General features: G+C 44.8%; 1 protein-coding gene across 4 annotated transcripts in view; it reads left to right on the top strand.

The window, feature by feature from the left end:
* Window positions 1-15,610, top strand: part of AOAH (acyloxyacyl hydrolase) — a 109,234-nt gene that overhangs the window by 45,885 nt on the left and 47,739 nt on the right. For 3 of the 4 annotated variants that reach the window (XM_014942427.1, XM_014942446.1, XM_014942420.1), the window contains exons 9-14: window positions 4,071-4,130; window positions 9,671-9,741; window positions 11,425-11,485; window positions 11,998-12,068; window positions 14,238-14,286; window positions 14,729-14,777. In XM_014942427.1, coding sequence (XP_014797913.1) covers window positions 4,071-4,130; window positions 9,671-9,741; window positions 11,425-11,485; window positions 11,998-12,068; window positions 14,238-14,286; window positions 14,729-14,777 — 361 coding nt within the window. The remainder of the gene's footprint in view (window positions 1-4,070; window positions 4,131-9,670; window positions 9,742-11,424; window positions 11,486-11,997; window positions 12,069-14,237; window positions 14,287-14,728; window positions 14,778-15,610) is intronic. The other variant, XM_014942436.1, reaches the window with a different exon arrangement.

Raw genomic sequence — 15,610 nt, forward strand, 5'->3', positions numbered from 1 at the left:
TCCCAGTTTTGTCAGTGCTGTGTAACCAGCTCTGCGTCGTTTCAGTGCCTCGGTATCCATACTGGTGGGAAAAGGATGCTGAAAATGAGTTAGAAGGGAAGCTGTTAGAGTGTTTTCTAAATATCTGCTCTCCGGGGAAAGAGCTGGCTAACAAGGATGATAAATGACAGACAACTAAAGTTGGTTTGTGCAGGTTTTTTTATCATGAGAAATAGATCTGTTTGTGAAAAATTCATTACTGGGAATACATGGGCTGCATGGAGAGCGTTGAAAGGTGGCAGTGAGTGAAATCCCAGTGACCCCCTGCCCCAACCCCATCCATGGCAAAGATATCTTGTGTAGTGCCAGGTAGCAGGGCTGCATGGATTCAGGTGGATGGGGCTGGCTGCTCCCCAAGATCTCCATCTGCTGCTGGAGCCTAGGGAACCCCTTCCTCTGTGGGGTTTTCATGCCGTGGGAGAGGTAAGAGGCTGCCTGCTGGCCAAGATGGAGCAAAAGAGGTTGTATGGCCTTTGACAGTGGGCTTGACGTGCTGGTGTCAACCAGGGATTACAGGTGACCCATTAAACCAAGAACTTTTTCTCCTGGATGGGTGTTCCAGCTGCCAGTCCTCCGCAACCCACCCTGGAGGCCTGGCTGAAGTAACATCTGCAATGGGAGGAGATCTCATCCTTTGCATTTCAGAGAGAGCATTTGTGACACACGGGGGCAATTCAGCCTTTCCTCCCTTCTTTTCTGCTCTCTGGGTGTGATATTGCTGTAGGTGTCTGAAGGTGTGCATCTCCTGCACTGCTGCTGAGAGGGAGAGAGGTTTTCTCCTCTCCTGCCCAGCAGAAAGGGAGATGGATGAATCTTACCCTCTCGGGGAATTTTTCATGCGTCGTACTCGGTTTTAACCCATTTTCCTCATCTGAGTCTTGACTTGTTTTGTAGCAGAAAGGAGAGCAGCTGGTAAGGTACAACATAACTGTGGCAAATGCAAGATGTGTGTTTGGTTTTGGGGACAGCAGTTGCCCAGGGGGAAGAAAATAGGAAACAGCATCTTGGCTCCTTCCCAGCATCTTGCATCTATTTGCAAGATATATCCAGATTTTTATAAGACTATAGACACGGTGAATTAAACATATATTAAACACATATATTAATGTGACACACATATTAACAATAATAATAACTTAGAAGTCTGTGTTCCTTGCTGCTTGTTCTTATTCTTCCTTATCCCTTTATATTGTTCCCTATACATTTTTGACCCTTGAATATCACAGTTAATTAATTTGCTTTGATCACTGCCTAAATCAATTACAATGACATGCTACATTTTATCTCCAATTTAAAAAATGTTGGTAATGGTTGCTTTAAATGCAAATATATGCTGCTTTAATATTCCAAGCTGGCATGCCCGCTGTTCAGCAAGGTGCCATCACTCGAGGGATAATTTTTCCAAATGCTTTAATACTACCATTTGGCGAAGCATACTTTTTTTTTTCCCCCTGTGTTGAATTCCTGTAGCTCCTGCCAGATAAATATAAACTTATGCTGAACTTTACCTCGGTGCCCTTGGACCCAGTCTGTGTGAAGCTAGGAGTTCTGTCCTTAGGCTGGGCTGTAGGACAGACTGATGGAAGGTCGTCGTCAGACAGAACAGTTTGTCCTTGCCAACCATTTTTGATCAGAAACAAAGTGCTAAATAGGTTTGTGATGCACCAGAATTTTCTTTCCATTTGAAACATTTTATAGAATAATTGATTTTTCTATCTTTTTTAAAAATTTTATTTCGTTTTTTTAACAATCCTCAAAACCTACAGAACAAAAGCAGTTATTCCTTCTGAAAGAGGGCAAATGGGCAGTATTGTAAACCTTCTTCATGCTGAATGTTGAGGGGAAGGACAGAGGCCATCACACAGATACTGCCTCCCAGATATGACTGTTAGCAAAGGTAGCCTAGCAAAATAGGGGAATTATCATCACTGATGATGATAACTTGGTCTAGAGAACAAGCCATACAAGGAGAGGCTGAGAGAACTGGGCATGTTTAGTTTGGAGAAGAGGAGGCTGAGGGGAGACCTCATTGCCCTCTACAGCTCCCTGAAAGGAGGGTGGAGAGAGGTGGGGGTTGGCCTCTTCTCCCAAGGGAATAATGCCAGGAGCAGAGGAAATGGTCTGAAGTTGGGGCAGGGGAGGTTTAGATGAGATCTTGGGAAGAATGACTTTCCTGAGAGGGTGGTCAGGCCCTGGAAGAGCCTGCCCAGGGAGGTGGTAGAGTCACCATCCCTGGAGGTATTTAAGAAACGTGTAGATGTGGCTCTTCAGGGCATGCTCTAGTGCCCGGGATTGTTGGGTTGTGTCTGTCTGTGGCTGGGTGTGGTATGTGGGTGGTTTTGTTTGGTTTTTTTTTGTTTTTTTGTCTTGTGGTTGGATTCGGTGATCTCAAAGGTCCCTTCCAACCATGGAGATTCTGTGATTCTGATTCTGTGAGATGGAAGAATATCGGCCAAAAGTTAGAACGGAGCAGCAGAAGGGAGCACGCTGGTGTTACGCTGCCAAAACCAAATACTCCTGCCTGAAGATTGCACCCAGGTCTGCAAGATGATTCGCCTCAAGGGCACTGAGCAGCTGGCTGTCTCATGAGCAGGGCACCCATCTCATAGCACAAACTTAAACCACCCTCCCAGACTCCTGTGACTAGCTTATTTTTTTTTTCATTGACATCGTGGGATCTTCTTTTCCTATGGGAAGATGTGGCTGAATTTAGGAAATGCTGTTCATCAGGGTTGTTAAACATTTTGGACTGCATGAGGACATCTCCTCACCCCCATGGCTGGGTAGAGTCCTCAGAGGAGGAAAATCAGTGTGGTCCTTCCGTGTTGTGCTGCGGGCCACGTTCCTTAAGGGCAGAATAAACACTTAACAGCGGGGTGCAGAAACAGTCCCTGCTTTTTTCCCCTGCCTCAGCATTCAGCCAGGCAGAACCCAGGGCTGGGGACCTGTAAAATGTACCCATTGAGGATTTTGCAATGGCAGAGCCTAAAGGAAGGGCTGAGAGCAGGACCTCAGTAGTCCTTAGCAGTTCTTGGCCCTGGTAAGCAGCGGTCGCTGTGCGTTTGACCACAGCCCTGCTGCACCACACATGGCACGTCTGTCCTCCTGCTGCCAGCAGCACTGCTCCCTGGCTCTCACTCACACCCACAGCTGGTGTCCCTTCCACAAAATTTCCTTTCCCCCTTTGAGGAGCGTGCATGTGAAGGGGAAGGCATTTGGGGAGTTCTTAGGGTGTTAGCAGTTGTAACCCATGGCCTTACAGTGGCCAACCTGTTTTCCTTTGATAAAGATGCTTTTTCAAGGTCTTTTCTTGCAGTGGTTCTCCTACTCTTCCTTGCTCATTAGGTATAGGTATCCCTCACTTTGGAAGAATCTCCAAATGCTTTCTCAACACAAATTTGCATGAACCCAATAGAAAAATGATCTTGCTCCTGTCTGTGAGAACTTGCCCTCTGGGGCAGGTATTTCCAGAATAAAAAGCTAACCTTTCTAGATCCTAAGCAGGAGGTTTGTCTTCCAAACTCTATTCCTTGCTTAGGATCCAGATGTTCTGCTGCTGAGGGAGACTTTAGCTGAGAACCACCCTTATCCATGCAAGACCAGATGTTTCCTCTATACCCTTCTGCAGCAAGTCAGACCAGCATTGCACGTGTAACCTTCTTTTGACCATCTAATGGACAAGTTCTTTGTCAGGAGTCACTGAATTCTGTCCTCTGCAGCTCGTGCGGTGCAGTTGGGATATGAATCTCAGTTCTTTCAGTCATCTGGACTTTTCCTTAGAAAATAAATGATGCCCTGAAGCAAAATAAATGAACCCTCACAATTGGAGTTTCACAGGGGCTGATCAGATAATTGATTGTTAGTCCAATAAAAAGGAACTGATGAAGAGTTTGTGGACTCATACATCATTTTTGCACTGGGACTGATATATTAAAAAAAAAAAAAAGGTAGAAAATGGGGAGAAAAATTGGTAGATTACTGTGAGGCTGATCTGTTCTGGTTTTTATTTGGTTTTGTTCTCATTCTCCTAGGTGGGGCTGAGTACTGCAATACGGAAAGCGAAAAGAATGATGAAGAATTCCAAGGATCTGGTAAGAAATCAGTGGCATTAGAGTGTTTTACACTGTACCTGCATTTTATCAGGAGTGAGTCCTCGTTTATGGTGCCTAATTGTAAACCCACCTAATCATCATTGAATTGAATGCTGACTCACTCCTACCCGGTATAGGATCTGCTCTGTCAGGTGACACTGGGAAGAAGGAGAGGGAGATAACAGAGAGGAAATATGAGAGTGTGGCGAGAGCAGAAAAAGCCTCATGAAAAATTCACCAGACTGCTTGTAGAGTAGGGATAACCATCCGTATCCATCCAAGACATAAATTTGTGTCTGAAATTCATGCAGCAGCTGAGGATATAATCCAAGAGCTCCATAGTACAGCTCCAAGTGGAGACACTTGCTTCTACTAGCCCAACTCACCTTTCAGGCAGCCAGCCTTAAAACAAAATACAAGCAGACATAGATTTTATTTAGATTGTTTTACGAGAAGCAGGAATTTCCCACTTAGCCTTGCCCTGTACTTTCCCATCCAGAGAAGCTTCCTTCCTGCCTTTCAACTTCTTGCAAGCTCCTCCATGTTTCATGCTTCTCCCTTGTCCTTTGTCATCCCTGCCTTGCTTTTGTAGCCATGTGTAAGTGGGAGCCACTTGAACCGAGCCAACGCCTCGGAGCACGGTGACTCCACTTTGGGGTTGTCTGAAACTCAAGCAATGGCCTGAATGCAAGTTCTGTGTATTTTTTCCTTTCTTTTTGAGAGGTTGCGTTAGCCTCTAGACTTGAAAACTGGCATCTGAAATCTTTCCACCTCCTCCAGTTGTAAGATTTAGGGAGGATGTCTAAAGGACAGCAGAGAAGGGAAGGGCAGCTTTTATTCTGCTGGGTTCACTTGTATGAGTCAGCTCAGCCATCGAGTTTGCTCCAGTTGTCTTCAGGCACTTAATGCAGAGCAAATGTTTTTGCTGTTTGGGAAGAAATTATTGATACTGCTTCTTCCTGAATCCTCACTGTGATGCTAGTCACAAAAGTGAAAATTGAGGTGCCTAATTAGCCTTTGGGCAATTGCCAAATTGCCAAGCCAGGGAAATAAACAATGCGCTGGAGAGAGGGCTTTCAGCTCCCGCAGAACAGCAACCAGCAGGATCTTATTCATTTTCCTTCGTCTTCAGGGCTGTGCTACTGATGGCCTGAGATTGCCGCTCCGATTACATGCAATTTCTAATCCTCTTTCCCCAGGGTGCAAGTCCCCATGTTAACACCTGCAGCGAGATGCTCTGAGTTCAAGGAGGTCCTCTCTGTTTGCCTGAGCCCAGGTGCAGGCATGAAGAGATGTTGGTGCTGCCTCCCAGGACACGGGGGCTCTTTTCATTCATGATTCTACCCTTGGCACATCGGGCTGTGTCCCTCGTGTGCCCACCCCATCTTCCATCTGCGGGCCATGCGTGCCGCATCCTTTCGGGCTCTCCTGGGTAGGGTGGCACGGTTGGCATCAATGGGATCTCCTTCCAACTTGCCTCTATTCTCCTGTATCCTCAAAGCTGCTTGATGCCCTGGTGCACCTCTATCTCCCTTGCTCTGTATCACATTGCCCTTGGCCTCTTTCTGCTCCTACTTGCCTATTTAGGAGCAGGAGGGATGAGCAGACTGTATCTCAGCTAGAAGTATCAAGGCCATGGTTATAGTTGGGTTTCTCCAGTCAATGTATTTCCAAACCCACAAAATAAGGTCAGTTTAAATTAAAACAAGTATCATGTAGTTGGTTGGCCCTCTCCTGTGGTTATTGCTGGCACGTCCCTTTAATGATCCTTGTTGAAAATTATTTTAAAACTACAAAATTAAAAATAACAACATATCTAGAAGCATTACAGTTTCTCGCAACTTCCCCTTCAGCTGGGCTGTAGTTAATTTAATTTCAAATCCAGAAAAACAACGTAGTAAGAAACACAAGGGAAGATCTCCAGAAGTGAGCACTGTGTGTATCTCACCCACACAAGCCCCATACCCTGGAGTGGCAGCGTGTGATGAAACGGTACGAAAATCACCTGCACAAACTCAACACTGCCAAATCATGGTCACCTGCTCAGGCAGACACACGAGCAAGAGCCAAAGCAGCTGGGGTGCTCTCACTGCTCAGGGAGAGGATTGCCTGGCTGAACGTGTGGGTGAGGATCCAGAAATGCCCTGACTGTGGCAGGACATCTCTGCGTCCGCACTAGTGGAACAGTGTTATAATTCGCCTGGCATCTTTTATGGTCTGGCTCATGCTGGACAGAAATGTCAAATTATATCTACTCATTCTTCCTATTTCTGCTATTTTGGTTGCTTTTGCTCTGTTGCATAGAATCATAGAATTGTCCAGGTTGGAAGGACATCTCTGCGTCCGCACTAGTGGAGAGAGAAAAGCATTCGCCTGGCATCTTTTATGGTCTGGCTCATGCTGGACAGAAATGTCAAATTATATCTACTCATTCTTCCTATTTCTGCTATTTTGGTTGCTTTTGCTCTGTTGCATAGAATCATAGAATTGTCCAGGTTGGAAGGGACCTTTCAGATCATCTAATCCAACCATCAACCCAACTCTGATCAAACCCATCACTAAACCATGTCTCTAAGCACTAGGTCAACCTGGCTTTTCAGTACCTCCAGGGATGGGGCCTCAACCACTGCCCTGGGCAGCCCAGTCCAAGGCTTAATCACCCTTGCAGTGTCAAAATTGTTCCTAATCTCCAATCTGAATCTCCCCTGGTGCAGCTTGAGGCCATTTCCTCTTGTCCTATTGCCTCTTACTTGGGAGAAAAGACCAACCCGAAAGCCTTCTGAAGAGGTTCTTGCAAATTAGCTGTCCCCATCTTTGCTTGGCAGCTGTGTGTGACTGTGTAAAAGAGAGACATGATTATGGCTGTTGGTAATGAGGAAGAGAGGTCTGTCTGGCTTCCAGGGGGGTTGCATTTTCTGGGCATTTCTTAGGATCATTGTGGATATGGGAAAAAAAAAAAGATGTTTTCCAGATGTAGAGATGCAGTGAAAGTGGCTACAACCCCCAAAAAATCTAATAAATGTCTCCATTCATTAAAAGTAGTGAGCCATCTGTGAGCAACTGGCTTGAACCAAACACCAACAAGCATTATGGGCTCATTATTATTCTTTTTTGTAAAGCCAATTAAAATAATTACGGAAATGTCATTAGAGGATGTTAGTAGGCAATGAATAAAATACTGCTGTTATCAATCACTGTGAGCACCTCTAGTGCTAACTTTTCTCATGGGTGGAAAAGGTACTAAGAGGCATCTTTGAGCAGCAGCAGCAGTAAAAGAATGACAAATAGAGTCATGACTGTAGCATTTAATGAGAGCAAGCACCACACGTGCAATCCTGTCGTGACTACACGGTGCCTGCAGCTCACAGCCCAGCGGCAGGAAAAGTGGGAAGCCACAAAGGGAACCAAAAGGGAATTGCAAGGCAAAGGAGGGTATAAACCAGTCTTCTGCCCACCCAGCTCATGTTATGCAGGGGCAAGTAACCCGTCTCCTCCTAAAACTACGTACTGCCCTCGTAGCCTGGCTCTGCTGGGAAGGGCCCTGTGGTACCTGCTGTCACCTGTGCTCTCCCACTCTCTTGCTTACACAGACACATGCAAAAATTATCCCCTTTTTTAACCCTGTGATCCTTGCTGCCTTTTAAGAGTAGCCCAAGACACCCTCGAAGAGCAGATGAGCTGCTTTCCTGCACATCCTCAAGCAAAGCTGAAGCATTATGTCTGGGCAGCTGGAGCCAGAGGAGCAGGACCATGTTGGTCTTTCAGCTCAAGGAAAAGCCCCGCTGCCTGGCTACTTTTGGCCATTTCTATCCACTGCAGTTGTATTTGGTTTCTTCTTTGAATCCACTGACACCCCCTCCACCTCATAGACCCTCCAAGATGGTGTGACTCCAGCCTTGTCATTTGAGTGAGTTGGACAGAGCTGAAGAGAATTGATGGCATTTTTGCAGGTGTCTCATCTCTTGCTTCCCCTACTTTCCTCCTTTTTCCTCTCCTTGGATTTCTCTGTTGAATCCTTCAGAAAGTGCACTGTTACCTCCTGCAGGTCTCCCCCATAAGGTACCACTCTTTTTCACCTCCACCTTGCTGCTTGGTCACTTCAGCCACCAGTGCAAATGGTGGCTACCATCTTTGTACTTGGGGCTCTATCCTCTTTTCACCACCCCAGCCCTCCTCTCCACACTGAGATCTGTGGTTGACCTCCTGCTCTGGGCAGTGGAAGACCCTCATCTCCATCACCCCTTGTTAGCTGTCCAAGCAAGCTCCTTCCTGCCTTCCCTGGAGCTGCAGGGCACTGCCCTGTGTGTTGTGGTCCCACTGCCCTGCATGTTGTGGTCCCACTGCCCTGCAGTGCTGCCTCAAAGCCCTCCTTCGTCACTCTAATCACTTTATACACTGGGGTTACTGCCCTTCATGGTGGTTAATAACCCCTTGTTGTCCTCTCCTGAGCTGTATCCAAACCTTTGCCTTCCATTTTATGTTAGATTTGGGTTATAATCTCGTTAGGGCAAGAACCATCTTCTTTTTTCTTGGTGTATATAAAGCGTGTAACAGAAGGAAGTTGGTCCAAGGACAGAGCTCTTCAGTGCTCTCACCATATAAATAATTACCCCTCTTTGCATAAAGTTAGGAGTATGCCCATCGGCTCCTCTGGTCCATATGATGATGATGATCCACATGCTGAATGTGAGTACAGTTAATTAGAGTGCGTGCCGACTAGCCCTTGGTATTTATAGACCACTTGAATGCCCTCAGTGTCTAAAGACCACCTCAACTTGCAGTGCAGCTGCACGAGCAGCACGTTTGTGGGCTCAATGGCTGATGCAGCTCAACGTTTCTGTAGCTTGAGCATTCATGAGGAAGGTCTGGGTTAGCTTCTGAAGCCTCCTGCCTACCTGGAACCTCAACTGGATTGCCCCATGGCTATGGTCTACTAATGTTGAAAGAGTTTATGCGGCGGCAGCGGTTTTTTACATCTTACAGGTCTGGCCGAGATGAAATCCAGTTATGAGATTGCCAGGTAAAAATCTAATTGAAAAATCAAGGGCATTTTTATGCACATGCTGGATCCTCCATTTGTCCTTTCTTTGGGGGTATTCCTCACCTTTTCTTTATCCACCCCTCCCTGGCCTCATGGCCCACAATTTATTGTTTTCGCTAGTTTCACACTAAGTGCCAGATGCCATCGTGTTTATCAAATAGGAGAGCAGTCATTTTTACAAAGAATGAAAGAAGTAACTTGGGTACGTGAGAGGAGACAGTTTCACAGGAACGCCTTCCTTCCTTTCTAATTTTATAGCTCTTTGAAAGCAAGAGGAGTTGGTTTGTAAAATGTTCAGTCAAAACCCTTAAGTTGACTGGTGTGGCAGGTCTGTATACTCTGTCATGCAGCATCTTTAACGGAGTCATTGGAGTTTTCAGATTCTTTTTAGGCAGAAAATACATTATTTAGGTCTAGACTTTACTGACACTGAATATCCCAAGCCACACCAACTCTGTGAACTAATGCACCTGTCTTCTTTTATTTTCTTCCTCTCCAGAAGATCTTCACGGGGTTCTCCAGTGTATGTGCATTTCCTCTTCTGGCTAACCTATGTGAGAAGATTAAATAGTATGTATAAAGTTTTCAGTCCTTAACCAGAAACAGAATATGGTACATTTGTTTCTTTCAAAAGTCATGCTCAGTTAACAAAGCTTCCTATGCTCTACTTCTCTTGGTTTCCTTCATAAAACCACTGTTCGGGTAGCATAGAGGGACATTGCCCAGAGTTAAGGTAAGAAAGATTTCTCAGAGGGATCTCGGTGCTTTTTTAATACTTAAAATATTTGCATCATTTTAGTACGTCCCAAAGGTCAAATATATGACACACTCAAAGGTATGACACCTCCAAGAGGGAGTCAATGTTCTCCTGAGATTCCTGAGCCCAAGAGACTTCTCCATTTCATTTATTCACCCAGTTGTCGCGCCCATGGCTCTCAGTGCAGGAAGGCCACCAGCACCTATATGACTCTGTTAGGAACATGAATTGAGTGGCAGTTGCAAAGTGTAGGAGAATCTCAAGATATTTAAGAAAGCTGGGAGGATGGTGGACAGGAGAAGCAACTTATGGTAGCGCTGACTTTCTGAGAAAGGCTGAGGAATCAGCTGGGTTATTACTCCTAAAGCGTATTTGCCAACGTACTCCAATGAGTTGGAGTCAAGTAAATCTAAGAATAAATTGGTAATATTCACCTGCCAAAATTAACTTGTTCTCCTGTTTCTGCTCATTTAATTGAAACTGCAAATATCAGGAGTTTATTTGGAACAGACTGATTAACATGAAACATCTCTTAAGTGCCTTTGAAATGTAAGTCAGGACAAATAATCTGAGTTTGAGCGCCGTGAGTTCAGGCAGTGGAAGCAGGAATCAAATTGTGTATCGCACGTTGGATCCAACACGTTTGATCCATTGGTTAACTACATTGGTTAATGTAGTTAAGCACTGTGGAGGATCTCCGAGGGCTTGGGTCTCCATTGCTCAAATCAAGGTATTCTTCAAACATTCTCTTGAATATTTGAGCGTGACCTGCAGTTTGTGGGACTAGACACAGAAATTGCCAGGTGAAACTCTGAACCTCAGTTAAAGCATAAGGCCACCTGTGAATTCAGCATATATGACCCTTCTTCATATTAAATCCGCATTTACCCTATAAAATAAGCATTTTTTTGGCTGTATGTGAGTAGCTGCAGACTGGTACACAAACTGCAAGTCTTCTAGACTGGACACAACAGGAGAGAGGCAGTGTAAGGCTTGAGGGATGGATTTGAGAAAGGGTATTTGCCATTTGTTTTTAACAGAAGAGGGAGGTTAGTCTCCATCAGCATGAGGCTCCATCCTTCAGCTCTTTCCCAGTTAGAAGGACTTCTGCCAGACTGAGTGTAGTATTTATTTCCTAGTTTGTTTTAGAGGCTCAAGGTTCAAGATGGCACGTAGTATTTATTTCCAAAAATGATAGTTACTTTTACCACAGATTTGACATCCTAGTTGTTTTAGAGGCTCAAGGTTCAAGATGGCAGCCATACACGAGCCCATCAGCCTCACCTCCAGAGCTCTGTCATCAGAGAATGAAAGAAATCAGAATTTGTTCCTCTGAACAGAATTATCACAACAGATTTGAACTGAATATGGAGCTGCAAGCATCATGCCAGCTGTTATCTATTCTGTATGCTTTACTGTGGGATTTATTTTCTCCTTTCTGAATAGGTTTCCTTCCATACATTAACACTGAGTTTGTTGCGTTTTTTTTTTTACAGTGTTATAAGAAATAAACTGCCTTTTGAAGATTTTGATGGAGATAAATTTAGTACTTTCCCGGTAAGCAAAGCCTTTCCTTTGCTACAGTAATCTCTTGATAATGAGGAAGGCTATGGGATTCCTCTTACTTTCTGCAAAACCTTAGTCATTCATGTGAAAGCAGGTATAGGAGTGAATGGAAGATTAGGGGTTTTTTTGGTCATAAAAGATGGGGTTTTTTCTGGCCGAAAAAACAATCATTCATTTCTGCCACCCGAGGAGATGCACACATAAAGCTGTGCTCCCTGCAGAAGCAAATTGCTCTGCTGCTGAGTGGTCTGTTTACTCAATTAATAAGAGGTGAAGTCATAAAAAAACCCCATCAAAAAACCAAATTAAATTGCCAGCTTGTCTTGTTTCTGCACCAAAGTGTTCAAGGTGTCGTTTATTAAAGCTTAGCAAAGGGACTCTGGAATACAACCCATTTATTGAGTTTTATTCTTACACCTTGAGTTAGATTCTTATTTTAGATATTTTAAATTAAAAGTGCAAGAGTAACAATGAACATGCTGTGTGCTTCTCCTGGCTTTCAGACGTTGAGGGGCTATCACTGGCGAGGCAGAGACTGCAACGACAAAAATACCACCGTGTACCCTGGCAGACGGTAAAGTTTTTAATTATTTTAAAAGCTTCCTAGTAATTGTGGCTTCTTGAGGAACAAACTCCACATTTGATTTTGGCCATACTCTAAGAGTCACTGCGTGTTGCTTGATTTCACTGTGATGGAGATGAGAGGGGATGAGTGAGACCAAGGATGGGGCGCATTAACGTGAGGGGTGGTCCAGAGGTTTTTCTCCTTTCTCTGAAGTGCCTGCAGCCAAAATTGGTCAGACAGACCAAAGGTGGGGAGGGAGACCAAACCACTGAGGCTTATAAGCCTTATGCCACTTGAGCTAATACAGGCAGAGCTCAGAGGGTCGTGATTAGTGGCACAGAATCTAGTTGAAGGTCCGTAACTAGTGGTGTTCCCCAGGGGTCAGTATTGGGTCCAATCTTTTTCAATATATTCATCAATGACCTGGATGAAGGAATGGAATCCTTCCTCCAAGTTTGCTGATGACACAACACTGGGAGGGGGGGGCTGACACACCAGAAGGCTGTGCCGCCCCACAGCCAGACCTGGACAGGCTGGAGAGTTGAGCAGAGAGGAACCTGATGAAATTCAACCAGGGCAAGTGTTGGGTGCTGCACCTGGGGAGGAATAACCCCCTGCACCAGGACAGGTTGGGGGTGACCTGCTGGAGAGCAGCTCTGAGGAGAAAGACCTGGGAGTCCTGGTGGACAACAGGATGCCCATGAGCCAGCAATGGGCCCTTGTGGCAAAAGAGGCCAATGGCATCCTGGGGTGCACCAAGAAGTGTGTGACAGGTTGAGAGAGGTCATCTTGACCCTTTACTCTGCCATGGGGAGGCCCCATCTGGAGCACTGGGACCAGTTCTGGTCTCCCCAGTTCCAGAAGGACAGGGAACTGCTGGAGAGGGGACAGCAGAGGCTACAAAGATGATGAGGGGCCTGGAGCATCTCCCTTATGAGGCTGATCAACACCTATAAATACTTCAAGGGTGGGTGTCAGGAGGATGGGGCCAGTCTTTTTTCAGTGGTGCCCAGGGACAGGACAAGAAGAAATGGGCACAAACTTGAATGTGAGAAGTTCCATCTCAACATGAGGAGGAACTTCTTGACTTTGAGGGTGGCAGAGCCCTGGAAGAGGCTGCCCAGAGAAGTGGTGGAGTCTCCTTCTCTGGAGGCATTCAAACCCTCCTGGACACATTCCTATGGGACCTGCTCTGGGTGGACCTTCTTTGGCAGGGGGTTGGAGGAGACGTTCTCCAGAGGTCTCTTCCAACCCCATAGCATTCTGTGATTCTTTGATTCTGTAGGCTGTGTCTGCTTTAGGGAGCAGCAGGGTGGGAAAGCAAAACAGTGGTTGGCTGCTGAGCTCCAGCATGCAATCCTCCATCCATTGGTGGAAATCTAGAGCTAAATATGTGCCCTTCTAAGTGCATATCATCTAGGTGAATGCTTCTCAGCTGCCTGAGCATGGACTTCCATGCACATGAAACGGAGAACAGCCAGTTGTAACAGAGCGGCCTTCAGCAAATTCCTTGCTCTTCCTATTTGACTCTCTTGAAAACAGAGCTCTCCTTTACCATGGGTTTGTTAGAAGTCACTGACTAGGAGAGTTTGTAAAGCCTAGGGGTTAACCAGCTTGTGACTAGATAAGTTGAGTTTAAGGATGTGGGAGAATTAGATTACTTGGGAGAATTATGTGCCACCAGCAGCAGAGGACACCTGCATTAGCAGAAATGGGTTTCCAGAGTGGTTGACTGAGCAGATGGAGTCTCCCTGTAAAAGAGACCTGAGCTAATTACACTGTGTTGTGGGCCAGAGCAAATCCTCATTAACCTTGCACTGAATTTGGAGTGAGGGGCTCACTGGATTTCAGTGAAGACTTAAGGAAAAGGGAGGGGAAAAAGAATCTGTGCTCTCCAAAAATCATCCCCATTCACTTCACTAAAGTGAATATGAAGACTAAAAAGTAAGCTTCATTCATCAGCTTCCAGTATTAACTTTAAATTAATACTGCATTTTGCTAGGCAAAATTGCCTTTCCTAGATTCAAAGGGGGAACAGCCCCCTGTTCTGTGCTGAAATGAATTTCTAATTATTTTATATTCTTAATGAAATATAGCAGAAAGGATCTGATTTCCTCAAAAACTCATTTTGCTTTCTTTTTCTCTAACACTGTATATTCTTTTGTAACTCTGTTTTAGTCCTGATAACTGGGATGTGAAAAGTGACTCTAACTGCAATGGCATATGGGTAAGTAAATGATGTTACATCTTATACTTCCTTCCAGATTGCTTCTTCTCTCTTTTTTTTTTTTTTTTTCCCTCCTTTTAAATTAGTCTCCAAATGTTTCTTTTGTACTCATTCTGGTTTATTAACCGATTTGGATTCCTCCTATTTATTTACTGCCTTTGATATGCCAAATAATAAACCTGTATTTATTAAAAACTAAGCAAACATAGCGGAAGCAGTTATGAGTGAAGTTTGTTTATTGATGCTTGTGATTATTTAAATTATAGCTATTATAATTAAATGTACATATACTTATTAATGTAATGGAAAACATCATTATCATGATGTAGGGCTTCCTGCAGGCAAACATTCAAGAAGAACTGAATTCTCAGCTTCTTTTTTGCACAGCCATTTCTCAGGCACTACATAGATACTATCATCTGCCCCTTCTCTTCCCCAACAGGGCGTGGATCCAAAAGATGGAATTCCCTACGAGGAGAAGTTCTGCAAAGGTAACTATTTACACTCAATACAAGAAACGGTGTGTCTTTTGTATTAATTTCATAAATTTTTTAGGCTTTTCACAGTCATTTCCAATGTAGGGGAAAGACAACGGGCTTCAGCATCATAGAATTGTCCAGGTTGGAAGGGACCTTTCAGATCATCTCGTCCAACCATCAACCTCACTCTGATCAAAACCATCACTAAACCATGTCTCTAAGCACTAGGTCAACCTGGCTTTTCAATCCCTCCAGGGATGGGGCCTCAACCACTGCCCTGGGCAGCCCAGGGAACCTCATGAGAAAGGCAAAAGGGCAAAACAATTCTATTCTTTTTTTACCTTGAGGATGGGCAAGGATGAAATTGAAAAACACATGCTGTTGGTAATTTCATGTTAAAAGCCAGCTCAGTTATTAACTTTAAATACATAGATAAGGGACAGCAGGAAACCCAGCTGTCACCTCTGCATCTTCCGTGATGCCTGAAGCCCAATCCAGAGGGGTGGCCTTGGATTCAGGAGAGCAATTTAACACCTGTGTTTGTCCAGTTTGTCCCATTGCTGTAAATAACTGAAATTTATTGCTGTAAATAACTGCAATCATGCTCCTACTTTTCTGGAGAAGGCCTTAAAGAGGTGAAGTGATGGCATCAGCTGATGTGGGTGCCTGTGTATGGACACATGGACAGATAACATTTATATCAGCATCCTAAGGATGAACCTGGGGATTACCTGGCAAGACATTTCAACAGTTACAGATCAAAGGCCATCTACAAATGCGAAGTAGCATTAATTATAAACCAGCCAGATTGTTCCAGCAGAAACACTCTTATGAGTGTTATGACA

This window comes from Calidris pugnax, unplaced genomic scaffold (genome assembly GCF_001431845.1).
Source record: "Calidris pugnax isolate Ruff unplaced genomic scaffold, ASM143184v1 scaffold23, whole genome shotgun sequence".
Lineage (NCBI taxonomy): Eukaryota > Metazoa > Chordata > Aves > Charadriiformes > Scolopacidae > Calidris > Calidris pugnax.